This window comes from Lethenteron reissneri, chromosome 20 (genome assembly GCF_015708825.2).
Source record: "Lethenteron reissneri isolate LAM-NWPU_2019-01 chromosome 20, ASM1570882v1, whole genome shotgun sequence".
In the NCBI taxonomy this organism is placed as follows: domain Eukaryota; kingdom Metazoa; phylum Chordata; class Hyperoartia; order Petromyzontiformes; family Petromyzontidae; genus Lethenteron; species Lethenteron reissneri.
Window position 1 is genome coordinate 1,189,250 of NC_083798.1, and position 27,990 is coordinate 1,217,239.

Consider the following 27,990-nt stretch of genomic DNA (forward strand, 5'->3'; position numbering starts at 1 on the left):
GAGGCCACGTCGCCTTACCGCTCGCTCGGATCGATTTTTATTAAAGAATCGATTCTCTCGATTCGCGCGACGGAATCGCGGCGCGGAGTCGAGGAATCGAACACTCGAGTCCCGTGGCCGTGACGTCACAGCCCCTTCTGAATTTCCCAGCGCGGATTAGCGGCGCCCCCGCGTCTCCGCGGCTCCCATTGGTCGCTGGGAGCTCGTGGTCGGCTCAATGACCAATGGCGACGCGCGGGGCCGGCGGCCGCGCGTGCGTGCTGGGAATTGTGAAGGCGGAGAGGGAGGCGACGTCGCGGGCCTCCGGCCGCGTCCAGAAAAGCGCAACAACAACAACAACAGCGGCGGTGAGAGAGACACACACAGACAATCACATACATACATATACATACATATACACATATACATACACACATACACACAGACACACATACACATACACACAGACACACATACACATACAGACATACACACGCGCACACACACACAGACACACACAGACACATACACACAGACACACATACACACAGACATACACACAGACACACAGACACACACACACAGACACACACAGACACAGACACACACACACAGACACACACAGACACACACACACAGACACACACAGACACACACACATACACACATACAGACACACACAGACACACACAGACATACACACAGACATACACACAGACACACACAGACACACACACAGACACACACACAGACACACACAGACACATACACACAGACACATACACACAGACACATACACACAGACACACACAGACACACACAGACATACACACAGACATACACACAGACACACACAGACACACACACACAGACACACACAGACACACACACACAGACACACACAGACACACACACACAGACACACACAGACACATACACACAGACACATACACACAGACACACACACAGACACAGACACACAGACACACACACACAGACACACACAGACACACACACATACACACATACACACACATAGACACACACACAGACACATAGACACACACACAGACACATACACACAGACACACAGACACACACACATACACACACTCACAGAAACACATACACACACGTACATACACAGACACACACAGACACACATACACACATACACACACATACACACACACCTACACACATACAACAACAACAACCGCCATTCGCTAGTAAGTGGCGGTGACGTCACCACGACGCTTGTGCCAGGCCATGTGCACCTTGAGGCCACGTGAAGTGTCGAACGCCCGCTGGCAGGAGGTCACGGGGTAGACCCAGCAGGTGCCACGGGTCGACTGACCGATATGACCGAGATGACTGGCTGACACACACACAGACACACACACACAGACACACACACACAGACACACAGAAACACATTCACTCTCTCTACAGAGACACGTTTGCTCTCGATGGAGATGCACCCTCTACAGGGAGAGAGAGATGCACTGTCTCATATGCAGGGTCACTCGCCTGTATATGAGCCACGCTGAGATTCACTCTCTCGTCGGCACAGGGAGTGACTGTCTTTATATATCCACAATCGATATACCCATGTCTCCTGGTGTCTTTATAAAACCCAGATAGTCGTTGTAGAGCCGGGTGAGACCACATTGAGATTCGCTGTCGGCTATGGAGACCCACTGTCCTGTGTAGGACCGGGTCAGTCGCGCTGAGATTCACTGTCTCGTCTCTGGCGGGTGACTCTGGAAGCAGGCGAGAGGCACATTGAGATGCTGTCCTCGTGATACACACCGGGCGAGACGACATGGGGTGACTTGCCTCCATTCTAGAAGCAGGTTAACCGCTCCAATATTCACTGTCTCTTCATGTGTAGGGGCGACGTCTTTATAGAGCCAGGTCAGACATTGAGGAGTCATGATATCGTATGTATACGGTTCACGTCTTTATAGAAGCAGGTCTCCCGTCGTATGGCTGGCTGCAGAATAGCATATTTTTTGTAAGGGATGCAAGCGAGTTGTCAAAGGTTTCTGTCAGATCTTTAGGCAATCCAGGGCCTCCTGGGTGAGGTTGTGGATGAGTTCGTTACCTCCGAATGAGCGTGGAGGCATAGGGATTGATGAGATATTGCAATGTGTGTGTCCTTCCGCAGTCGCAGTGGGCTGCTTTTAATCTTCCACTTGTGGAGATCAGCGCAGTGACCTCGAGGTGAAAGAAGCAGACGGAACACGTTGAGGTTCTTGGTCCTCATGTGCAGGGCTAGGTGGCTTTCTAGAATATGGTGAGACCGTGTTGAGATCACCTCTGTTCTACAAGGAGAGATTGTCTTCATAGAACCACGTGAAGCCTCATTGACGTGAGTGGCCTGCAGGGAGTAATAGAGTGTCTTCACGTGTTTGAGACTCACGATGATGGCTGCACGCTGGGTCTGTCTCTAACCATGTCCAGCCGTCTTCTACAGGAGGCAACTTACTTTACAGGACTAGGTGAGGCCCTATACAGCTTGCTTGCACCCCCACCCAACTTGTTCTGGCACTTCTTGCCCTCAGATTATATTTGCGCTGTTTATTTGATTCGTGTATATTTAATTGACGTCTGTTAAATACCTCTGTTTTCGTGCAATATTCCCGAAGGACTCAGTATTCGTTCTCTGCAACATTGATGTGTTTCTTTTTCCTTGTCGCTGTGTTCACACTCCACCCTGCTCCCAAGTAGAATTGCCGGGCAACTGGCTAAACAGGATTATCCGTGCAACAAATAAAATAAGCTCAAACTCAAAACCCATTATTGATACTTCCACTTGCAGCGGGTGATTTATTACATTAAACCACGTTCGTTTTTACTTTGAGATTACCGACTTTGGGAAATGAATAATTGTCCCTTCCACCATTGCTTGGACTGTGGTGCAGTGTCATTGCCTGTTCCGTGCAGTAAGTGAGTGCATTTGTCATGCAGCTGGGGCTCTTTGTAACTCTCTTCGCTGGAACATTTCCCCTTGTGGAGTGTCACTCATTACCCTACGCTAATGCATGCGCATTGGTCTATACTTCATTTTGTAGATGCAAAAAGGGTTTGTTGTATAACAATAGGTTTTACGCTTTCCTTGAAAAGGCATTCTGTTTGGTGTTTTAACATCTTAACGCAACTGCTTTATTGCCAGGAAGGCTACAGCCTGTTGTCATGTTTTGATACTGGCAAGAAAGATCCCGTAGGGTTTGTTGTATTATGTACGGATGATGTCACGTGTGTTTCATGGTGTTCCTCGTCTTGGTTAAGTGTATGATGTCGAGAAGGCATTTGTTGGAAACCCATCCAATGGGGTTTCAGGCTCAATCCTTTGTCTTCGTAAGTGAAATTGGTGGTGTTGGCACACACGAAGAGCATTGGGAGGAAGAGATATTTGTGGGGTTATCACTGAAACGTGTTTTCAACTTATGTAAAAAAATTATATTTAAACACAACCTGTGTGTGTGTTTTTTTGGCCCCATACTTTTAGAAATAAGTGCAACTGTGAGTGCATGTGGAAGGCACATCTTTGAGGAGTGCGGTGGAAGATGCAGCTTTGGGAAGTGTCCCCTCCTCAAGCTGGGAAATTAAGGTTGTTGGACCGGCTGCCCCAGTCTCGACTTGTCGCGTCCAGTTTCATTTGCAGTCTCAAACAGTTGGGCAACACTCATCGCTTCAAGGTAGGCCATGTACTGGGTGGTCACACTATATATAAACAATGAGTGGCATTTAACTTCAGTGCGTAATAATACACGAAGCAATGTTGATGCACAGCTCAAGTTAGCGTGGACATAAAATTGGTGCGTGCGCTGTGAAGGAGTGGTCACGTGATCCGTGGGGTCCGAGGGGGCATTTGTTAATGTGTACCTGCTAAACTACATACAGGAGGTAGTATTAATTTACTTGGCAACAAAAACATAACAAGGTTTTGAAAGACTTTCAGAAATGCATTTGTACGACCAAGACGGATGTATCTGTAAAAAGCCAAGATTGGCACGAGAGCATGCACGAGGCCGTCGTCATTCGGTCTCAGTCCAAGTTGTTATGCCATTCATGAGATGCAAATAACCCCGGCTTTTACCAATACTGTCTTGGGAGGCTTTTATCCAGCAGTGGATTGATACCATTACATTGAGAAGTAGTCAGCTAAAATCTATTCTGGGCATAGTTTCAACCGAGTATGTCGGGGTCACCTACAGGAATATATTTCCATACTCCGCGCGTGATATCCAGTAGAACTCTCACTGTAGCTGTGGCTATCGTCACATGCCTGCTCCACTCTACTAGTAACCCAGAAAATATTCGGTGAGAAATTCGGCTCTGAGTGTATTCACATGTGCATTTTCCCACTCGTTTATTGTATAGGTGCCTGAAATTGGGATTTCTTTTCGTTTTCTTCATGCATAAAATTGAGCCACATTAAAATGAATTGGACAATGTACAGTGTCCGCAAAATTGTTTAATTGAGCCTAAAGCATATTTAGGATAATTATAATTTAGCGCACACTTCAAATACACTAATAAACTACAACAAATGTATGATTATCGAGTTTCATTGAAAGTGTGTAATATTCAATGAGCATGAACAAGGTGACGTCAGAAAGGATCAAAGCAGTGGGAGACACCGGTGCCAGTTCGCGATGTCGAGGCGGGGGGCTTTGAGCAGCGCCACTGTTTTCACCACAAATGCAAGTGGCTGCATCACCCCACATCGATTTTAATTGCTCACTCTACGTGCTTTATTTTTTCTCCCGTGAGCTCTGCATCATCACAGAACGGTGCAATTGGCTGGCCATGCTTAAGTGCTGTGTTTACAAAGCCAGCCGTGCGGTAAACACTATAAATAATGATGAGGCTCCACCTATGACTGAACCGCGGCACTCAGGCATGGGAGGCTCTCGCGAGGATCTCCGCTTCATACAATCATGACTCCCTGTGATGGTGTCTCTGCCTGGCGTTTCTTCCCTGGTGTTAGATCACAGGCGTACAGTGAGACGCTGAGATCTTTAGCCTTGGGCCCATGGGACTCGCGACATTAATCTGTGATGAGACAAGGTTGTATAAACAATGATACCAACGGTTAATTATTGTTTTTGGATCACAGTGGGAGGTGACAAACATAGCTCTTATCTTACCTGCACATTCTCTTATTCGTGATCCTTGTCCACCCCAATCATTGCAGAAAATAGAATTATTTTTGAAATAGTGGTTTGATACGTTTTTGGATTTCCAAGGCTAAGCAGGTCATCTTCCTAGCCTCGATCTCCTGCTTGGTTTGGGAGACATCTTGGCCCGGGCCATCCAGGCCAGAAATTCTCAAACTAAGTTTTTCACTGGGTCGAATCCCCCAGGGGATTTGGTTGCCTTGACATGGATGTCAAAGCCTGTAGCAATAACTCATGAGATCAAACGTCAAGGCGTCTGTTTAACTACCGAAATAAAATAACACTTCAGTCTATTGCCTGAATTATTTCTGCTCGGACCACAATTCTCAGAGCTGTGACATGTGGTGGTGCTGTCCCCCAAGTACCTTGCCCTCATGTCGGCTACAATGTGGGGACAGCAGCACAATGGGATACCTCGTCTGCCTGCCAAGGCTGCCTGCCATAGGGCATTGCACTTCCTTCAGACACATAAAGGGGTCTCTTAAAAGTTTGAAGCGCCAGCTCTGAGTAGCAAGCCAGGGTGGGAGCGAGAGGCTTGGGTATAACCTGACTTGCACTTAATTAATCATTGTAGATATTGACTGTGCAATGTGCAACTGAACACAAGCAATTACAGTTGCAATGTTTTAACAGATTGTTCCACAACGAAAACATATATGAATTTTATGCCTCAAGTTTTACTTAAAGGATGACATTACCCATAAAAGAAACAATCCTTAACCTGTAGTTACCTCCTAGGCTGTGTCCTTAGCTGTCCGATGTGAGCTTTAAGGTTTATTAAAGCAAAAAAACACTAAAGTCATGGTCCTACGATTTGTCATGGTGCGTTCTATTGACATCACTGTATTGCTGTGCTACATTGTATTGGAGTGATCCACAAGTGACGTCACTAAAGTGCTGTAGCGGAGGTCCTGACGCGTTTTCAAGTATTTTACTTCGTTAATAACCTGGGTTACGCACCTGCAGGATAAGAGCTGTGTGTGTTCTGGGTTGGGTCTTCCTACAATCTAGATTTATTTGTATTCTGATAATTTATTGAAATTTACTTGTTGCAAATTACATGGAATGGTGTTGGGCAAAATAATCATAACACATATAATGCAATGTTTCCTGGCTGTCTGATTTTTTTACGTGACATAAGTTGTCTGAAAGGACAAATAATATTTACGGTATTTATGGTATTTATGAAACGTTGTGCAATGTTAATCCATATTTGACTACGATTTAGGTTCAAATTTTATCTTAAGACTTGGGATATTGCGGAATAGTTTAGATTTGTCTCCCAGACAACTTGAGTAATGTCGTGGGTGGTTTAAAAACACGACGTAGAGGGAACATTGTGCACCTGCTGCAGTTAGTTTTTAACTTTTGTGCTGAAGAGCGATGCTTGTTCTGGTGGTGACAGGGGGCCACGTTGCTCGCGATGCAGATGGCACAGACAACTTCATTCTGCTCGTTTGTGTGCACCCTGGAGCGAACCTTGTCCGGATTAATACATTTACATGTTTTTGCCATTGTAATTCTCTACAGGACCAATGTATTGTTTGTATTACTTTGATTACGAGCATTTATACACAAAGGAGAATCATTTTCTTCAAACATGGGGTCGTTCACTACAATCGGTTTAATCAAGCCTGTCTGTGGATGTGACACTGATTGTCGCAACCGGTTCAGAGTCTGCTTGCATTGAGCCAATGGTGTTGAGCAGAAGCACTCCCAGAAGGCTTTTCAGCCAATGAGTTTTGAAAGAAATATTTAACATTTTATATGGTGACACGTTTGGGAAGAAGGCGGCATTTACGTCTAAAAAGTTCGCCACAATGCCACAGTACTTTAGTCACAAGTGATGATGTCATTGTATGTCACAAGTGGCTCTTGGATGTTGTTTACTCATTCAACCCACGTGACGTTTGCAAACTTGTCAAAAAAATGTGAGCCTCTGTTTTGAGTTGACATTTGTCAACAGAATATTTACTGATAAAGCACTCTCCTGCACACATCTATATTGCTGCAGTTATTTTTGCCATTTGGAGAGTTGTGTTATAACATTGCAATGTCACAGTACAGTATTTTTGTGGTCCCAATGGTTTTCTGCCTTTTGTTTCATTCCATTCTGCTTAGATGGAGCGAGGGAAGCAGTAGCCACCATCGGGAGTCGCGGCTGATGCAAACGAATTCACCAACATCGGCAGCGCCGCCTTGTCCCCCACGCTCGCTGGCATCCCACCCTGGTGCGATCGCACGGCCCGCCCCACGTTGCCCCCCCTCCCTCTCTCGCAGACAGCCGTGGCTCTCGTGCCTTCTTGGGCTTTAATGCTGCGCTTGTAGGAATATGGAGCGCCTGCTGATATCCTGCGTTCGAGTACGCCCAGGAAGCTGTCCTTTAGTTTCGGTCACAGAGACTGCTTTGAACAGAAGAATATTCACAGGACAACGTTTTGACAGTGACCCTTGCTCAGTGTGGAGTGCAGAAAGCTTTTCAGGCCGCACGCATTGTTGTGGAGGTGTCGGAATGGGTGTTTGTCTCGATCCCTGACAACATCACCTCCACACAGCCACCCCACACTCCCTTGCCCTCCACATTAACAGCCCGCCCAGTCTATTGACCGCTTTGCCCCCCTCCCTTTTAGGCAGGAAAGATAAAAATACAATCTTAAGCGAATAATTTGTGGATTATAGTCATAATTTTCAGTCATTGCAAATCTACTGCTGAATGAAGGCCTTCCATGTTTGCCATGTTGGTCACAGGGAATGTTTTTCTTCTTCTTACTTCAGGATTCATATGAACTTGAATTACTGTCACTCCCAAGATTGATGGGTGTTTTTATCTGATTTAGCTGCACTCATGCATTGCTAATATTCATGACAACCTCGTAATTATGTCATTAATCTTAACAGAAATAGCCTCATCCTATATAATTGGCATTCTGGCGAATGTCTTTTTTGAACAGGTCTATGAACAGGCCATGTGATGACTCCTGATATATTGAAGAAGTAATATATTCCATCGTCACCATCATCACAAGTAATTGCTTTGTCCAAGTTGATATTGTCGTCACATCCTAAATTCCCAATAGGTGGAAACTATTAATCACCAATATCGCAATACAGTCCACACTATAATCCAGATAGTATAGATTGCTGAGAATTGTGGCCAGATCAAGAATACAAAGTGTGAATTTGTCACCAATATTTTATGCTGCTTTGCCGATTTCTTGCATTCCACATGTTTCTGTGACGTGTCATCAGTGGTGTCTGTGGATTATTATAATGCATTACAATGTTATTATTTTTTTTTAAATGCTTTTATAATATTTTTTAAGCGCTTAGCATTGCCGGCTTCTGTACAGTGCAAACTCCGTAAATTGTGTGAATAGCGTAGCTGAAGATAGACTCACAGAGAAAGGTAGGTACATTAACACGATGTGTTCTTTAGTTTTGCATCAGCACAGAAGACCATGATCTGTTTGCAGATATTGAGGATCAATATCTGCAAACATGTTCCCGTCTGTGTGCGTGAGGAGTTAACTAAATGCCTTTAACCTTCGCCTTTGTTTGGAAACTAGAAAACATAATCGTGATTTGAAGCTTTCGTGACTGCAGGAATCCATGCTCTTTGGTTCTTTCGGTAAAGTCACGTAGGTAGAAAATAAAATAAATCACGACGTTTCGATCGCAACACAAGCAATCGTCATCAGGTGAGACGCCTACAGCAAGAAAAAAAAACTGCTGAAGTAGTCGGATAACATAAATATTTGATGATACAACTCCATGTCTTATAAACCAAAAGAAAATAGACGCATGGGAGGGAATTATAGTTAACTCTTGTTTATGTGGGTAGGTTATCTGGGTTATAGATTAACCGTGGTTGTGAAGAAATAAATAAAATATCTCTACTCTCACTAGCTGATTCTATTATTAGCTGCTGCTTAGAGGGTCAGTGACTCAGTGGCCACATCCAAAGTAACAGTAAACATGGGGGTTTAATAATGCTTGAAAAATCTGACATGGTTGAATTTTCTTTCAGTGTGTAATGAAGATTTACTGTATACATAACCTGTTTCCTGCATTGCCTTGTAGAATAACGATTTCGGTGTCTCTTCACCAAACGCTACGTAGGCAAACGGCACTTTTCACTTTAATTGCATTTTTGCTTTTACGCGAGTCATCCGTCTCCCCCCACAATCCTGGATAATTGAGAGTTGTGACCGCTGCGGAGGAAGCGAGACGCAGCGCGAGCCCGTGGCGACGCAGGCGTTTTGTCGCGTGGTCTGCTCGATCAGCGCCGCCATGCTCCGGCTCGAGGCCCCATAGTCGCGTGGACGCGCAGCGGCGAGCAGCGACGGCGGCGGCGCTGCCGCCACCATGGGGAGCGCCTCCACCAAGTTCCGCAAGGCGCTGCAGGCGGGCGACGAGGGCCTGGCGCTGCAACTGTACTACACCAACGTGCCGCTCGCCCAGCAGCTCGACCCCAATGCCTCCTACGGGGAGGCCTACGACAACAACACGGCGATGCACTACGCCACGCGGCATGCCATGCCCCGCCTGCTCTCGTGAGCGCACGCACGCACACACGCACGCACACGTGCCCATGCGCAACTAGGACGGCAGTCTGCCTTGTAGCCTTCAACAGACTGTGGGGCACAATCCGTGCGTGTGTGCGCGTGCACGTGTGCGTGTGCGTTCTCTTCAGGGTGTTCTTGAGGGAGAAGGAAGGCAATCCCAACAAGCGGAATGGCCTGGAGGAGACGGCCCTGCACTGCGCCTGCACACCGCTGGCGGTGCTCATCGTGCCGCCTTCGGGCCAGCAGGAGGAGCGCCGGCTGCTGTGTCTGCGCATGCTGCTCGACTGGCAGGGGCCCCTGCTCGGCCCGCAGCAGCGCGAGCGCACCAAGATCGACGCACGCGACCACCACGGGAACACGCCGCTGCATTACGCCGCCTGCTCCGGCATGAAGCGCTGCGTGGAGGTGCGACGCACGCCGTGACACGCTGCGCCACAACGGCAGCAGATCGTCTGCCTCTGATAAAACACACCTCATGGCGTGTGACCCAGTGCATCTCAATTGTCATTGACAGCCGTCTCGTCGCAGTGTACATAACACCTAACGGTGGGAGTCCCGTCATCACGTGTGCATTCCACGCCAACTTGTCTCTCCACACTGACAAAACCTGCGGCCGCCAATGACCACGACGAGGTAGCGGCTATCTCCCTGTAGCTCCTCGTTATCTAGAATGAACGCTGAGGCCACGTGAAGTGGTGAAGCCTCGTTATCTAGAATGAACGCTGAGGCCACGTGAAGTGGTGAAGCCTCGTTATCTAGAATGAATGCACGCTGAGGCCACGTGAAGTGGTGAAGCCTCGTTATCTAGAATGAACGCTGAGGCCACGTGAAGTGGTGAAGCCTCGTTATCTAGAATGAATGTACGCTGAGGCCACGTGAAGTGGTGAAGCCTCGTTATCTAGAATGAATGCACGCTGAGGCCACGTGAAGTGGTGAAGCCTCGTTATTTAGAATGAATGCACGCTGAGGCCACGTGAAGTGGTGAAGGCTTGTTGACAGGTTCCAGGGCAGGCCTCGTTGTTGGGGATTATCAACAAACAAAGTGACTTGATTGTCAGTTACGCGCCCAGCCCACCAGTTTGCTGTGTGCTGGCCGACCAAAGCTCTACCTCATCTTGTCAATATTTGCCGCTCACAAGTGCCTAGCGGCTATGTTAATGGGGTTCCTGGCTGCATCGGCCGTGGCTCCGCGCAGATTTGAATTGGTGGCTGCAGACAGATGAGTCGTGGCCGTGCTCTGCCAGTTCAGTGGCATCTGTTGTTGAGATGTGGACCTCTGTGTCCGGGTGGCATTCGGCGAGGTGTCATTTGTTAAAATATAAAGTGTTGCATATTTTAAATTCTTCTCAAGGGCTGAACTAGCTAAAATGTAAGCTTCGTTTGGGTCATAATCACTGGCTTCACTGGCTTCAGTCATAAACGCTGGGACCCAAATAGCCAATATAAAGTCACGGTTATGAGCCTTGGGGCTTGGGCGAAGCACCCAGTATATTCTGCGTGCCATACTAAGGCATACTAAAGCATGATTATGGTGCAGTGGAATTTCCTATGACCCGACAAGAACCAACAAAATATCAGTTAATGACTGCATCAACTGAAGACTTTCATTACCTCCAAGCATGTGTGAGATTCTTTGTCAGACAAAGACAAATTCGTTAGCTTTACTTGAAATGTCTAAAGCACAAACATCTACTAAACTAAACCAACCTTCTGTGAATGCATCAAGTAGTGACATGAAGGCACTGTTCTGGCCTGCGCAGCTGCCTTATCGAACGCATGCATTGTTTTACTCAAATTGGCTTGTGTGCAAGCGTGTGTGTATTTGTGTACGTGTGTGTGTTTGTGGTTGTCTGTGTTATGTATGTGGTATGTATGAATATTACAGAAGATTAAAATGGTAAAACTGGTGGGTTATCGTCTATACATATTTTCCATTCAAGGAATAAATGAAATAATGCTGAAGTCAATTGAGTGTTTGATTGAAGTAGCAAGTGGGACTGACCTGGCTGCAATTAGCAAAGGTCAACCTAATGAAATGTGGCCTTGTCTGCTGGACTATCTGCAATGTTGCTATTTCAAACTGAAATTCCTGCAAAGTACTTGAGTTAACCTTTACAAAAAGAACAAACTTTAGTCTGAATTAAGTGAATTTGTTTTAATGCATTACTTTCCTGTCAACACTGTTTCCTGCATTTCCCAGACTTTACTCCTGCGTGTAGTTCTTGGACCGGTGCTGTGCCTTGCGTGGTTTTATTTCAGCCGGTGCTCTCCCCCCTGTGGCTGTGAGGTGAATGCCCTGGCTGGGTCTGTGTTTGTGCTCTTCCCAATGTGGCTTTGTGATATTAATTCCCCATTTCCGGTTGTGTAGATACTGGTGCAACGTTCTCCTTTGTGGTTGTGTCCGTGCGAGTGCTGTTCCCTGTGTGCGTGTGAGTACGAGCGTCGTACGCTGTGGGTTGTCTCTGTCTGAGTGCTGTTCGTGGTGGACTCCTGTCCGGCTGCGTTTCCCTGCGGCTGCGCAGTTGCTGGTGGTGCGTGGAGCGTCGCTGTTCGTGGAGAACGAGGACGGAGCCACCCCGTGCGACCGTGCCGAAATAAACCGTCACTACGAGGTCGCGCTGCACCTGGAGTCGCGCATGGTGCTGGCGCAGGATTACCCTGACGGGGATGGGGACGAATCCCAGGAGCCGCTCGCTCACGGTTGTCGAGAGGTAGCGACCCTCGCCCACGTGGACTCGTCTGCCCTCCGTATTTGCCTCTTCCCGTCGTGGTTTGTACACCCAGCCCCCCCCCCCCTCTCTCTTCAGCACGGCTGCTCTTCATGATTGAGCTCAAAACCTCGCTCAAGATTTGTATGTACATGGTAAAACGCCTCTTATCTGCGCTGAAGTGTCGCAGATAAGCAAATAAGAGGAATTATCATCCTTTTATCCTGTTAGCCTAGACATTGAGCTCCATTGTCATGCAGTTATCCGTGGATAATCGCAGATGTTAAGGTGCATTGAGTGCTAACTTACAGCAGATCTCCGTGATTAAGATGAGCATAAGGAGGCTGGTATCTCCCCTGTTTGCCGAGAGCATCACTGAAGTCATATATCGGTCCCCTGACCATAGTCTGAAGTCCTATTATCTGCTGAAGGCACAGACAATGTGACGAGTTGGCCTCACCGCCTGCCGTGACCGCTCATGGTGGTAACGCCGCCTTGTCTGCTCGTCCCCCACAGCCGTTCGAGGGCCTCCGTGCGCAGGAGCTGCGGGAGCTCAAGGACCTGCTGATCGTGGAGACGGCCGACATGCTGCAGGTGCCGCTCTTCACCGCCGAGGCCCTGCTGCGCTCCCACGGTACCCGCCGCGCCACAACCCTGGGGTCAGAAGGTCATCGTGGCCAATGCCATTCACACCAACCTGATGTTCGCAGTTTAACACGTAGGTCTCGCGACCAATATCGTCCTTAATGCCACATAGGGGCAGCTGCCACTGGGGATGCCCTTTGAAATGTTTGAGGGTATAAAGGGTGCTCTATCAAAAACACATCTTTAATGAACCTGGAATGGAGCTTATGGTCATCGTGAATGGTTCAAGCTGCAGGCTGGTGCTTGCAGCTTGATTGCGGCTGAAAATACAATCCAGTCGACATTGCATTGATAAGTTGTCCCAGTGCTGCATCTCAAGACAGCCTCTGGGTTTCGTGTGGAAGAACGGCTGTACGCTGATATTGAAACGGCACACATCTCGTTCAGAAGGAAATCTTGACCAAAAATTCTCAGCAGCAGCACTATTCAATTGCTATAATATATCTGAAATTATCAGTCATATACTTTAGTTTATACTCTAATCTATGCACGTATAAATATTGCTGCCAAAGCTGTGCTGGTGGGTGCCTGCTTGTGTCTGTGCTGGTGGGTGCCTGCTTGTGTCTGTGCTGGTGGGTGCCTGCTTGTGTCTGTGCTGGTGGGTGCCTGCTTGTGTCTGTGCTGGTGGGTGCCTGCATGTGCCTGCTTGTGTCTGTGCTGCGGCGTTGCCGGTGCACCTGCAGCAGTGGAGCGGTAGTGCAGTGGTGAGCGCACCGTGCTACGAGTCCTGTTTCTGTTCACGGCTAACATCAGTCACCCATATCCCAACTGTTCCTGGGCCTCCCCTGGGTTGACTCGCTCTCAAATGAGTATTTGGTGCAGTTTGTAACAGCCTTGGGGAGACAAAGGTGGCCAAGCATGGTACTGGCCTCCACCCCCCTTGTGCGCCGTACCGGGCCTTAATAAGCGCTTGTCGACGGCCCTCTGCTCAAGGCTGCGTGGTGGAGCTCTGTGTTTGGTGGCGCGTGCACTCCCCAGGCTGGGACCGAGAGCGGCTGCTCGAGGCGTGGATGTTGAACTCTGACGAGTGTTGCCAGCGCTCGGGGGTGCAGCCTCCTCCGCCACCCCCCACCGGGCAGAACAGCTGGGGCACCATCCCCGACTCACGGCCGCCCCTGCGCTCGCCCATCACCCCGCCCGGCGACCTGCGACACGGGCTGAGCACGGTAGGGGCGCGCGAATTGCTCGCGACGAAACGCACGAGCTGAACGCGGGCGAGGGGGGGACGGTCACTTGCACGCTCAGAGGCAAGGACGCGCCCTGAAGAACAATGTAGCAATGCGCAGTCATGCAAGTCTTTCCTTTACAGCAGCGGTGTACCGTCAATGTATATTTATGTACTGCACGAGCGGTAGTGAGGAGTGGCAGTGTAGTGGTTAGCTACTGAACCGGTTCTGGTCCTCCCCAAGCTCGACTAGGCCTCAAATGAGTACCTGGCGCGACGTCTAAATGTCACTGTTGAGGAGACAAATGCGGCCGGGCGTAGTGTTGACGTGCCGGCCTCAATAGGTACTCACAGCATCTACCCTGGGGTTGAGTTGGATCCTTGCTGTGTTTTTGTTTGTGCAGTGTGAGATCTGCCTGGGACGGATGCCCGAGTCTGATCCTGTGGATGTCCCTTGCGGGCATCTCTTCTGTAAGAAGTGTTGGGAGGAGTAAGTGGACTTTAACTAATTCCTGCACGGTCACTGATGTGGGGTGGATGCGGAGCGAAGATAACATCCTAAATTATATTATTTTGGTGGGAATCGTAAAAAATACATCCATTTTAATGAATGTTAACAAATGTGTGGGATGAAGACAGTGGGAAACCCAGCAGTGGCAATTGCTCATTTGCAGGATGCTTATGACGCGGCTTGTTACCGACACAAGTGTTTGCCGTAGCCCCTTCACGAGCCACTCTGGGAAAGGCACTTACAGCGCCGACTTAGGATTGTTTGGAATTTTGAGGTTTCCAACCTTGACATTGTATTGCCATTGTATGCTGTTGTCTTAGGTACCTGAACATGAAGATCCAGGAGGGCAAGGCGCACAGCATCCTCTGCCCAGCCTATGACTGCTATTCACTCGTGCCCATTGAGACCATCGAGGTGCTGGTGTGCAGAGAGATGGCGCGCCGATATCTCCAGTTTGACATCAAGGTACTTCACTAGCAGCCAGAATAATGTCTCTCTCCTAGGCAGTCGGTATCAACTCGGGTTAGCCAATACACCAGGTTCACTATTGCACAGATCTCAGCATTGAGAGGTTCAAACAGCTCATTGAAGTATCTACACAATTAGCACCCTGCATCTTGCCTGTATGTATGTTGAACTTCTTTCGCACCGTACATGGCTAACCGTGCTGATCGTAGGTACGGGGGAAGGACAACAAACTAAACACAAAAATCAATTCTAAAGAAAATAAATAACGCTTGTGCGCACGTGACACTTGCTCCGCGTGTGTGTGTGCGGCTCCACCGCTTCCCCGTGCCACCCTTGCTTGGCAGGCGTTCGTGGACACCAACCCTAGCATCCGGTGGTGCCCGGTGCCCCGCTGCGAGCAGGCGGTGCGCCTGGCTTTGCCCAGCGCCGCGGGCGGCTCGGCCGTGCGTGCCCACACCCCCACCGCCGTCGACTGCGGCAGCGGACACACGTTCTGCTGGTACGCGCGGGGGGCACACCAAGCAGACGGCGGGGTGACGCGCTCGTCACGCGCTCGTGATGCCTCGCAGCAAGAAAGTCCTGGGTTCAACTCCCTACTCAGTCGCTTTTCTGTGTACAATTGTATGTTTTCCCTCTGTTGTGCACGGGTTTCTTATGGGTTCTCCAATTTCTGCAGACAGCAAAAAAAAAACCTACATTGTAACCGGTTTTGGCCAAACATCCCCATGCTGAAAAATGACACTGCATATTGCTCAATTGGATCCGTACATAGCAACATCATATCTGACTGTGAAAACTTGGCAGGACCCTCCTGAAAATGAAGCTTGGGACTCGGTGAGCATTTCCTGGGTACACAAGCAGAACTACAATAATAATGCTGAGCTTTGCCATTACCCAAAGCCACGTTTCCATGAGCAGTTCCTAGTCCCTGGACCGGAGCCAGAATGACACCAGTGTGTCGCCGTGCGTGGGAAGTCTTGTGTGGCATCACAAGTCCCTCTGATGCAAGCAGGCTGGTTGAATGTATGACCGGGAAACAGTCATGAGGTTAAAGGTCACGAGTTAGAAGTCTCTGTGATGTTTCCTCCAGAAAATAGTTTTTACCTCTCGCCCCCCTCTGTCTATTTAAGGCCACCTCACAGAGACGATCACCCCTCCCTGTACCTGTGTTGCCCGCTGTGTGTATCTTGGTGATATCTGTCTGCTTATATGTCTGTCTATAATTTTTTCTGGTTAGATTTTATGTCGCTATTTCATTATACCTGATGATGATTGCTTGTGTTGCAATCGAAACGTCGTATGTTATTATTTAATTTATTATTTTTTCTTTATACGTGACTTTACCGAAAGAACCAAAGAATAATTCCTGCAGTCACGAAAGCTCCAAAGTTAAGATAGTTTTTACCTGTTTCCTGATCATCACCTACTCCATCACTTAGACTCCTACTCAGCAGATGTGTTTGATCACTGGGCTGCAGAGAGATTAGAGGAGCGAGGAGGTAAGATAAGGATAATGTCATGGCTCCTTGTAGACATACTTTACTATATGTGTCTTGGTGATGGATTGTATCTAATAAAATAATACAGGTTTCTTACCACACGTAAACATAAAACAACAATTTTTGCCAATCAGGTTTTTGGCCATTTAGACCAATGTTACTGCACCAATATATGTTTAAGCAACCCAAATGGACTGGTTTCAAGTCTCCCGAGTCTCACCAGCACTATGTGACCTGTTGAACAATGCTATCGTGTTGCCTGGCAGAAGAGAAAAGAGCCTTCCTTGAGCCCTATGCAGCCCTTTCGTCGCAGTACAGGAACGTTGTTGGCCGTAAAATAACTCTTCTAACAGCTGTTCTGTGGCCGAGGAAGAGCTGGCTCTGCTGTTGCCTGGCCCTGCTATTTTGCTTTTTGTGCACTATACATCTCACAGCATGCTTGACCAGACAACAGGCCACATTACCGACCATGGTTGGATGTTGTGATGGCCAGTGTACAGCTAAGTATCAGCTGCACAGCCTTCTACGTGAGCTCAGCCAAGTTTAGCTTCCAAGATTTTGACCAGATTGAGTGCATTCCGGGTGATTTGGTCATAGGCTTTGATAATTGTGTATATATGGTAATTATCAATTATGGAAAAAATCATGATTTATATGGTTACATAAATCTGGTACTGTATTTGTGAGTGTATCTGTAACCACCTATGGGAGAGAGCATATGTGCTTGTGGGCTTACACGTGTGTGTGGTGTGTGTGCGTTTGGTGTGTGTGTGGTGTGTATGGTGTGTGTGTGGTGTGTGTGCGCGTGCGAAGGGAGTGTTTGGGAGAGGCCCATGAGCCGTGCGACTGTGACACCTGGAAACAGTGGCTTCAAAAGATCGTGGATATGAAGCCAGAGGAGCGTGAGTACACGCATGAGGCCCAACACCCAGGATCTAGAGTCACCGTCTCTGTGCCTCTGGGATAAATGAAACATTTCTGTTGGGAAAAAGCTGTCCTGCTCTTCATTTTGCACATTTCAAGGGAATATGCTACGGATTCGGATCCCGTACTCTGGATGATTTTGATTGTACACGCTCGTCCACCACGTGTGTGTCTTTGTTGCTGTCCTGTGTACTCGTGTATCTGTGCATATTGGATTTGCGTTCTGCCACATGGTGGTGACATGGCCTTGTGGTAACACGTTCGTCGCTGGTTGCAGGGGTTCGAGTTTTTAATCTGACCGTCCACCCTGGTTATTACTGCAGGTGTATGAACCGTAAAATATGTGCCATCTGATTCACTGTAGAGCAGGTGATTGTGTTTGGCATCGTGGTCCAAATTTGTAAAAAATCTCAATTGCTAGATTGGCAATGCACATAGCAACATTGCCCCCGACTGTGAGACTACTGCAGACTGTGAAACATAGCGCCTTCGTGATAGCCTTGCATTTTCAAATAGCGTGCATAGCAAATATGCTACATTATTATGTATGCCTTGTGTTTGTGGGTGTCTGCGTGTTCGTGTGGTTGTAGCAACGTGAACACGCAGACGTAGTGCTGGCCACTCCAACCCCTTGTGTGCCGTATCGGCCTTCATAGGTGCCTGTTAACAGCGCTTGCCCCAACAGTCTGTTTAAAGATATTCGGGGGGATGTTTGTCTTTGGTTGTAGTGAGCGGTGTGAGCGTTGCAGCAGAGGATGCTGCCAACTGCCTCTGGCTCATCTCCAACTCAAAGCCATGCCCCAGCTGCAAGTCTCCTATTCAGAAGAACGATGGGTGTAACCATATGCAATGTACTAAGGTGAGTACCACCAATGACATTGACACTTTTCACCACTTGGGAAACTTTGTTTCATTTTGTTGATTCAGTCAACAGTGGGCAATTTTTCAGTGGCTAACGGCAATGCGCATTATAAAAATATATCACGTATTACAAATAACAAGTTATCGTAGGTCAAGCTTATTATGAATAACAGATTTTTTATTTAGATGTCATGTTGGTTAGAAAATCCACTATTTATGTTCCAGGGGGGGGGGGCTCATTCCATGCATTGGCCGTAGACTTCATAACGCTGCATTTTCGTTTCTCACAATGTCCCAATTTTTGTTAATCTTTTTTTGTCATGGTCCTTTGTATCGGTGTAAGATGGCTGTTCAGTCCGGTCCAAGCTCTATTTCTCCTGTACTTTATAGAGACAATATGCAGTTTAAAACAGATTAATCATCACCAGATTAATCCACTAATCCTTGGGGAATCTATGAGTAATGGAAGGAATTGCAGACCCTCTGGGTTCTGCAAATAATAAGATTTGCAGAACAGAAGATTATTGATTTGAGGAGTTTGACTCCAGCCCTCTCTCAATTCTTGGTATCCATTTATTTCCATTTCTGGCTCTTGGTGTGCACTCATGACATAAATGATGTACGCACGTGTGTGGAGGAGATGTGATGTAGTGATTAGCATACTTCACTGCAATTTGCAATCCTAGCTTATAATTATTGGCATGTAAAAGTCCAGTGGAAAGTTATAGAGAAGTGGTCCTGGGCCCCTATTAAGCCAGCTCAGACCAACGTGAATATCCGGTGCGGTGTGTTGACGACATGAGCGCCCTGCAGATGAAGGTGGCCCGGGCATAGTTCAAACAGCGACAGCTGTCTCCAGTTATGGGTGCTGAGGGAGGGATGTGGGTCTCTGCTGGGCAGTGTAAGCACGACTTCTGCTGGATCTGCCTGGAGGAGTGGAAGAAGCACAGCTCGTCCACCGGCGGCTACTACCGCTGCACGCGCTACGAGGTCATCCAGGCCGTGGAGGACTCGTCACGCGACGTGGCAAACGAGGTGACACCGCGCACGCGCCGCACGCGGCATTTAAACACTCCACACATTTCTACACATATATCACGTAACATATATCATTGTTTTTATCATTATTACTACCCTGGAAAGCCTCGCTGAATCTCGACTCTTTTCAAGGGGGATCCTGCCAAGTGTTCACTGTTTGCTACGTGTAATCCCTGTTGAGTAATTTGAAGGTTATTATTTCGGCTTTGGGATGGACAGGAATCTGCTCTGTGATGGTTGACATTTTCTTTTGTGTTCAGGCTGAGAAGAAGCACAAGAAGTTCCAGGAGCTTGATCGATTTATGCACTACTACAGCCGCTTCAAAAACCATGAGCACAGTTACAAGGTTTGGCACAACACAACTGCCTGGGACACACTTAATAATAATAATAATTTACGCTTTTCAAGCGCCTTTCACACGGAGGTCACGAGATGCTGTACAAGACGCACACGCGGGCTCACACCATTAAAATACGATCCTAAAACAGAGGATCCAAGAAAAATAAAAAGCCCTTGAAAATAAGTTGCCTCTGAACGTGCGATTTGAATAAAAAGAGGGGGGGGGGGAGTCAGCGGAGCGAGCCTCCAGTGGAAGTGAATTCCACATCCTGGGAGCCACAGAGATGTGTTAGAACATAAGGGTGAAGGAGCTCCTGTCTGTGTGAGGAAGCAACACCCTACAGAGCCCTGTAGGTGAGGAGGAGGAGGAGGAGGAGAATCTTGAACTCTGCGTTGTGAATCCAGAGCAGCAGCCAGTGGAAGGAGGCCAGCACACGGGGGGCCGTGCGTTCACGGAGAGGCGCCCGCATGGCGATCCTGGCAGCCGCACTCTGCACGCGTTGTAGGCGGCTTAACGGTCTAAGGGGGATGTCGGCAGACGGTGAATTACAAAAAGTCAAATCGAGAGAAAACGAACGCATTGACCATCTTTTCGGTATCCATTTAACACACGTAGGATTTCGCGACCATTATCCATAATAAAGTCAGAATGATGCATTGTTTTATGCAACTCAAACATTCACACTTGGAGAAACAAGGAAATGGCAAAAGCAACACAAGGGGACAAATTTGGAGAAATGACGAGAGATAAAAAAAAAACATACAGATAAAGGAAACAATCAGAGCTGGAGTTATATTTACCATGTGTTTCAATGAATATAAAACATATGATTGGCAGTCGTTTGTTTGTATTGTGTGCATTTACTGCGAGCACGCTTAGTCGGATGTTGTTATGGGGGTCGTGTCAAACCAGATTGGGAAACCCGTTGGAAGGGCTGGTACAGGGATTCAGCTGAACGCTCTAAAGCACAAACAGCTGACCAGTGCTGATGTATGTACCACATCAATACGTCAGGAAATTCTGCTGTGGCAGTGACACGTGGCAGTTTAATTTGCAGAGCCTGGAAAACCAGGTTTGTCAGTTGTACGTGGAGAGGGAACAGCAGAAGAGTGTCGGCTGTTGCCAGAGAAAGTGAAAGTGTCGTGCATCTCTCCACTTCTCAGTGCAACGTCTTTGCCTTAGAGGGCAACCCGAGCGTGTGCCTGTTAGTGCCGGTGTAGGCGTTCACTCTGCCTGCCCGTGCCGCTCCGCAGTTGGAGCTGCCACTGCTGCAGACGGCACGAGCCAAGATGGAGATCCTGCGGAGTGCACTGGAGAACAGTAAGGAGGAGGAGGAGCAGAGGGGCATAGATTGGGATACACCGTGGTTGGTCTGAACATCCACCTTGCTAATCCAATCCTGCCATGACATTTATAACATTAATCCACATGCACCTGTATGCAAAAGCCAGATATTTATTTTTTTATCGTAAAAGTCCACCTCTGACCCGGCCAATAATGTTTCTCTGCGTGTTGAACTTCTTTTGCACCATATGTAACCACCCCATGTGAGTAATTCGTGGGTCATTTTCAAATTTGCCACATTTGGACTCTGATGGCAGCACACAATGGCCTACTTGTTTCAATCAATAGATACCACTCGTGCTTCAAACATCCTTGTCTTTGGGCTAAATTTGGCGCACGAACAAGGTGGTCTTTGTGTGTGCAGTGGAGGGCGTGGACACCAGCTTCATCGAGCACGCGGTGCAGGAGCTCCTGAAGACCAGGCGGGTCCTGCGCGGCTCCTACGGCTACGGCTACTTCCTGGAGCCGCACAGCACGCAGAAGGACATCTTTGAGCTCATGCAGGTGTGGCACGAGCACTGTGGACTGTGCCCACCACACGCGTGTGTCACACGTGTGTGTGTGTAAAAACACGCGTGTGTAACACACGCGTGTGTGTGCCCCTTGACTCCTTTTCATAAAATTACAAGTTATGTTATTTTTGATTTCTACAAGTGGTTAAGCTGTTATTTCAATGAGATAATAAGTTAATGAGCTCATAGGAGTTTTGCAGGTGAGGGATTTAGTTGGAATAGAGGACAAACTATGTTCTGGAACAATTTTTTATTGTTCATCTTTTCTGCATGAAAAGAGCGAAGCCGACATGTGTTGCTTTCACTACAGTTCATATCTAGTGAAGTGTCAAAGCATCCAATTACAGGAACTATGAAAGGTTTTCAGACCTCATCATTAACAGCAATTTAATGGGTGTCGTATTTTATGTTTCTTTACTCTTTGGTTCTTTCGGTAAAGTCATGTAGAAAAATAATAGATCACGACATTTCAATCACAACACAAGCAATCGTCATCAGGTGGGACAACCACAGCAAGAAAAAACAGCAGTTTCTATAAAATTTCTACCGACGTGACTTTACTGAAACAGAGTATGGATTCCTGCAGTCACGAAAGCTTCAAATCACGATCCTGTTTCTCGACGTAACTTACTGGGCACGATGGGCCTCGAGTTCCTTTGGCCGCTGCCTCCCCCGGGGTTGGCGTAATCCCTCGTGACGCCGCTTGCGCATCCGTGACGCTCGCGCCTCCCGACCGCCGCTGGTGCAGATGGACCTGGAGATGCTGACGGAAGACCTCGCGCAGAAGGTGAACCGGCCGTACCTGCGCACGCCGCGGCAGAAGATCGTGCGCGCCGCGCGCCTCGCGCAGCAGAAGCGGCAGGAGTTCCTGGCGTCCGTGGCGAGGGGCGTGGCCCCGCCGGACTCGCCGCCGTCTTCTCGCAGGCACGAACGCACGCCGAGGCGCGAGGCGACGCACGCGGCCGCACGCAGGCAGGCTGCTCGCACGCACGGGCACGCGCGGGCAGGCTGCACGCTCGTGGGAACGTGCGGCACCGCAGCCACTTTACACGCACACAAAGTCGCACATGCAGCCGAATGAACACCGCGTGTTATTTTCCTCTGCAACAAAAAACACCTTATTCATTGTAACGTGAGCTGTTTTCTCCCGCGTGTGTAGTTTTAAGTGCAGTGATGTACGCGAGACGTTCAGGGCGTTCTCGGTAATCTCCGCGTGTGCCCTTTACAGGCTCGTTGGGCGGCCGTGGGAGTGGGAGTTCCTGGGCTTCTCTTCTCCAGAGGTGTTTCACACGGACACCGTCAGTCACACACGGACACCGTCAGTCACACACGGACACCTTCAATCATACACGGCTTGCAACGCTTCCCATGGTTATGCTCCAGATTTTCATTCTGAGCTCTCCCACGTGTGTTCTCGTCATGCCCCGTGTTGTTGGTCACGATGTCTGACGTTTCGCTCCACGCGCTCCACATAAGCAATCCGTGGCGATGTAGAAGGCTGGAGAATGCAACCAATGTCTGTCTGAATGGGGGCAAAACCACGACAACGTCGTGGAAAATAATGTTGATGTTAAATTGTAATAAAGCAGAGATGATGCTTTTGGGACCTCAGAATCAACAATATCATAAATCTGTCTGAATTATCCCTGCACTGTGGAACGATTGTCAATGACGAGCAGCTGGTGTGATGTACAAACATCAGCACGGAAGAGAAAACGTGGCCGAGCTTGGTGCTCGCTCCACCACCCCCTCATGTCCCCTCTGTTGGCCATCATGGGCGTGCGCTCCCCGACAGTGTGTGTAGGATTTGCGGGGATGATTGTTCTTGTTGTTTGAGTGTGTGGCCGTGATTGTGCGTGTTCTTGACCGCCGGCTTCTGTCAACGCAGGAGTACGAGGAGGTGTTGGAGCGGCGCAGGCGCCGCAGTCGAAGAGGAGACCCGCGCAGCAGCCACAGCCACCTCACTGACCCAGGCCTCCGCGAGGAGTCGTCCACCGGTAGGCCGAGGCTACGCGTGCGTAGTGGCTTCTTCAGACGCCGTAGACGGATACTTGAGGCAACACTTATTTATTATAACACCAACTTGTGAACTTCCACCCGCTAGCTAAGGGGATACACTTCCCCACTGAACTCGCCCTGTTCCTAAGCTAGGGTCTTGGGCTAGTCTGACCTGACCGCGCCAAGGTGCAGGTCTCGACCACTGGCCACACGGACCCGGCCCTGGCAAGGACTGCGGGTCAGACGAGTCCAGGGTCCTAGGCTAGCGGCCTTCCCAGGACACCCCGCAGCCCCCCCCACCCGTTGGGACGGGCGGGGGGATCCAAACACCCCACAGCCCACCCTGCCCCGGGCTCGGGATATCGCGATCGCCCCCTACAGGTAAGCAGTGGGTGCTAGCCGGAGATGGTGTACGTTCGTCCAATAACACCATTACACGTGTATTCCTCTCATGCCATGTCGTGGCAAGAGAAGCTCCTTCGTGCCACGTGCCCCAATGTTGCAGAAGCTAATAGGAATGTGACATTGAACTGTTTGACCCATTTAGTTTGACAGGCTATAATTCATAAAAATTGCTGTGCTCCAGACTTATTTTTTTTTATCATTTCTTAAACATTTTATCATTTCTTAAACATTTTTAATTAGCAAGCTTTGGGTTATAGTTATGTTGCTTCACATATGATACACGCAGTTTCGTAACGTGGAGCTGATAATATATTCCATACGATTGATTAAATAGTGCATTTGCTGGCATCTGTGTGCATGTTTTCTCCATTGCACCCATCACTGCATTGTACATGTGCATCTCCCCAGATACACGTCTGTGTGTGTGCGCGTGGTGCACCGCAATGGGGAGCGGCAGCGTCGTGGATCGCGCCTCGTGCTACGAACCCGGCATTGCGAGTTCAATGCCTGGTGTGCGGTGTGTGTAAATGTCAGCATTGGGCAAAGGTGGCCGGGCGTGGTGCTGGCCAGTCACCCCGTGTGCAGTGCCAGGCTTCAAAATTGCCTGCTGACACCGTCTGCCCCCATCATTCTATTAACGGCTGCACGGGGGATCTCTGTCTTTTGTGGCGTGCCGCAGACTCGCCTCTGAGTGGACGGAGGGCTCGCCGCATGGAGAGCTCTCGCTCATTCAGCCACGTGAGCAGCCTCTCTCTGCCGGAGTACTCCCCACCCAGCCTGCCGCGCCTGCGCCGCTCACACGTACGCACCTGCCTACTCGGCCCATCATCTCTGCGGGGATCGATAAAATTAGTATCGTGTTGCGGGATGTCCTTAGGAGATACCGGCGCCGCCACGGTGATGTGGAATTCTCACCGCTATTTAAATGCCGTAAATACAAACGAGCGTCTTTCCACACTCGTTGGAGCAGAGACACATTGGGCGACAGGTTCCACATGCCGTGTCTTCCTCAGTGCAGCATTCGTGGCAAAAAGGGTGCCGATGTTTCGATCACAGCAATGTGGCAAACCACCAAGAAAGTGTTTCACCGTTTCATCCACTTGTGGTCCTTTGAGTGTGCGGGCTTCCCAGCACCCTTCTCAAAATGTAAGACTCAAGTAAAATCCAGCATTTAAACTCGTCCACTGTTCCCTCGAATCGAGTCTTTACTTGACACATCAGCTTGTTGAATGACAACACATGACACAAACTGTAGTGATATGAGATCATAACGTTAGATTCCCTATTTAGCCTTCTAGACTGCAGAGATAATTACTGTTAGCAAACACCTAATCAGGCCATTCAAAAGCTCTAAAACCAAAATATTAGTTTTTGGATTTTTGTGAATGTACTGTTAGTTCATAAGTTCGTTATGTTTTACTTGTAATCTTGTTATTGTATGGTATCAAATATATATTCTGTTTGCATGTTTGCTATATTTATTTCCGACTCATTCACATCAATTCCTATTCTCTTCCATTCTTTTGCAGATTTATTTTCCCCAAAAGAGGTTTTTCTCTCATTGAGCTCTTGGCAGCTGAATAAATTCAGGTTTCTGATCGGTTTGCGATTGGTTAAGTAGCGGAGCGTACGTGGAGATGATTTGCTAAATGTTGCCGCTCTGCCGCTGAGCCTCTCCAGACTGAGTTGCAACGTGAATTGCATCTCGTGCAAGCAGGTTCCTCCGGGCTTCTTGGAGGAGGAGGACGCGGACATGCTGCTGGCCATCCAGCTGTCCCTGCAGGAGCTGGAGCCCGCGCACCCGCCGGCCCCACCGGGGCTCTCTCCCTCCGCGTCGCCCGGCCCCTCGGACGGCACGGACGCCTGGCCCGACGGCGGCGCGCGGCTCTCCTCCTCGTTCCCTTTGACCTCTATGCCCTGGCCCCAGACCACGGCCTCTACCCCCTCCCACGTGTGGACAGAAATGAAGGCCGCCGCCGCCGCCTCCGCCGAGGCGGCCGCCGTGCGGGACGACTACAGCCTGGAGTTTGGCAGCTGCCGAGGGCTCCCTGGGCGGCTCGGCCACGGTGGCCGAAGACTTGGCGGCCGGGGGCGGCTCGGACCTGCTCGACAACCTGCTGGCTTGGTTCCACGACACGCACTCGCAGCACCTTGCCTCGATCCCCACCCTGGGGGCGGCTGCCGGGGAACTCTCCCCCGGCAGCCCGGAGAGCCGGGCCCTGCCGCGCGCGGCCGCGAGGGCCGAGCAGCAGCCCTCCCAAGGAGCGGCGGCGGCGGCCGTGACCGCCGCCGCCGCCAGGGAGGGCCCCGAGGTTGGGCTGGAGGAGCCTTATGCGGACGAGTGGGAATACTCGGCAAGTTTACAATTGGGCGGAGGCGGGAGCGACCCGGAGGCGAGGCTTGCACCGGCGAGGACCTCCTCTCCCTCTAGTGACCCAGACCTTGCACTCATCCTGCTGCGTCTGCAGGATCAAAAGAATAAATGACTCGCGTCACTTTACAATGGGCAGTCTTTTGTGCACGATACACAAAGAAGCCACAACTGTCAATTGGCTTACGACAAAATTTTCATCAAGTAATCTGAATAATTTCATTGTAATTTATTCAAAATATTGTTTGGTCTGTTGATGTGTGAAAAAAACATTGACTGCATGGTGTTCGTCACATCACCCATTACAACGAGTGATCTTGGACTTTGTAATTGAGTGAACAAATGGACTTTTTTTGTGGACCAAACCTCTAATCTCAAATCTGAGTAGTGGGGCTGAGCAATGCTGTTTGACTCTGAGTGGGCAGCGCTCTCTCTCCCCCTTATACCTTGCCGCCTTGTGATATTGATTTACCCGCAGGGGTATTTAATTTAACTGAACTCTTGAAATTGGTCCAATTTCATTACTTGGACTCTGCTTGTAATTTTCTTTATCGGTGTGGTTAATGCACCTAATCCACGGTGCATTATGGTTTTACAGTGGAAGTATTTTTCATTACAAAGTAAACCAATGTACTGTAGCGTACGCAGTGCATGTGTTGGTGCAAATGAATAAGTGGAAAATGAACCTTTAATTTACGTGGCAGGGGCTTTACTCATTTCAGTGCCATCATTACAAATGACAGCACTTGCAACGAACATGCTATAAGATGTTAATTTAAATATCTTGCATTGCATATTCAGTCTTCCCCTGCATTGGAAATCACTGGAGCTTGGGATAATTGTGGTGGGGTTTCACCAGGGTTCGAGTTAAGTGGTAAATTCAGAGTTATCTCAATATATTTGCCAATGTGTTACACGCACAATGTAATTAGGGTGTTTGGCTCCTCAGCCCCTTATACCGTGTTGTATTTTTGATACACCCCGAATATGCTGTTTCCTCAGTTAAAGGCCTACTTGTAGTTGACAGGCCGCATTCAAATCATTTCCCCAAGTTGATTTACTTGTACTATTGCTGGTTGTTCCTACCTGAACTACGCATTGGCATATATATATATTTATAATTTTACACGATTTGATAGTCTACCAAAACTGGCTGGAGTGAAACACCCACTGAAGCATGAATCGATCACCTCAATTCACATTGTGCAGTCTGTTGGCTGGGCCCTTTCTGAATCCATCTATATACAAGGTCACGATCGTGCAGCATTCTGGTGCTGTGTGGACCGTTATCTCTGGACATTGGTTGTCGCACATCAAAAATGTTAAAGAAATTGCCAAACTCTTTTTGGAGCATCGTGAAATTAGTATTGAGTGGGACTTTCCCAGTTGAACAAATAACCATCCCGTTAGCATTGACTTCGATATCCTTTTATGAATAAAATCTACGTTTTTTTTATATATCCAGGA

General features: G+C 48.7%; 1 protein-coding gene across 1 annotated transcript; it reads left to right on the forward strand.

Moving 5' to 3' along the window:
- Positions 1 to 309: 309 nt before the first annotated feature.
- On the forward strand, positions 310 to 27,972 carry ANKIB1 (ankyrin repeat and IBR domain containing 1). Its single transcript, XM_061554550.1, is given in 24 exon segments — positions 310 to 347; positions 2,150 to 2,483; positions 3,494 to 3,683; positions 7,290 to 7,399; positions 9,452 to 9,721; positions 9,862 to 10,138; positions 12,256 to 12,444; positions 12,958 to 13,075; positions 14,065 to 14,252; positions 14,656 to 14,741; positions 15,083 to 15,227; positions 15,575 to 15,729; positions 17,543 to 17,631; positions 18,382 to 18,512; positions 19,415 to 19,549; positions 19,813 to 19,899; positions 21,147 to 21,213; positions 21,602 to 21,741; positions 22,498 to 22,673; positions 22,978 to 23,029; positions 23,638 to 23,746; positions 24,832 to 24,953; positions 25,870 to 26,187; positions 26,189 to 27,972. Coding segments are annotated over 20 exon segments (3,222 nt in total). The 5' UTR covers positions 310 to 347; positions 2,150 to 2,483; positions 3,494 to 3,683; positions 7,290 to 7,399; positions 9,452 to 9,533; the 3' UTR covers positions 26,639 to 27,972.
- The last annotated feature ends 18 nt before the right edge of the window (positions 27,973 to 27,990 follow it).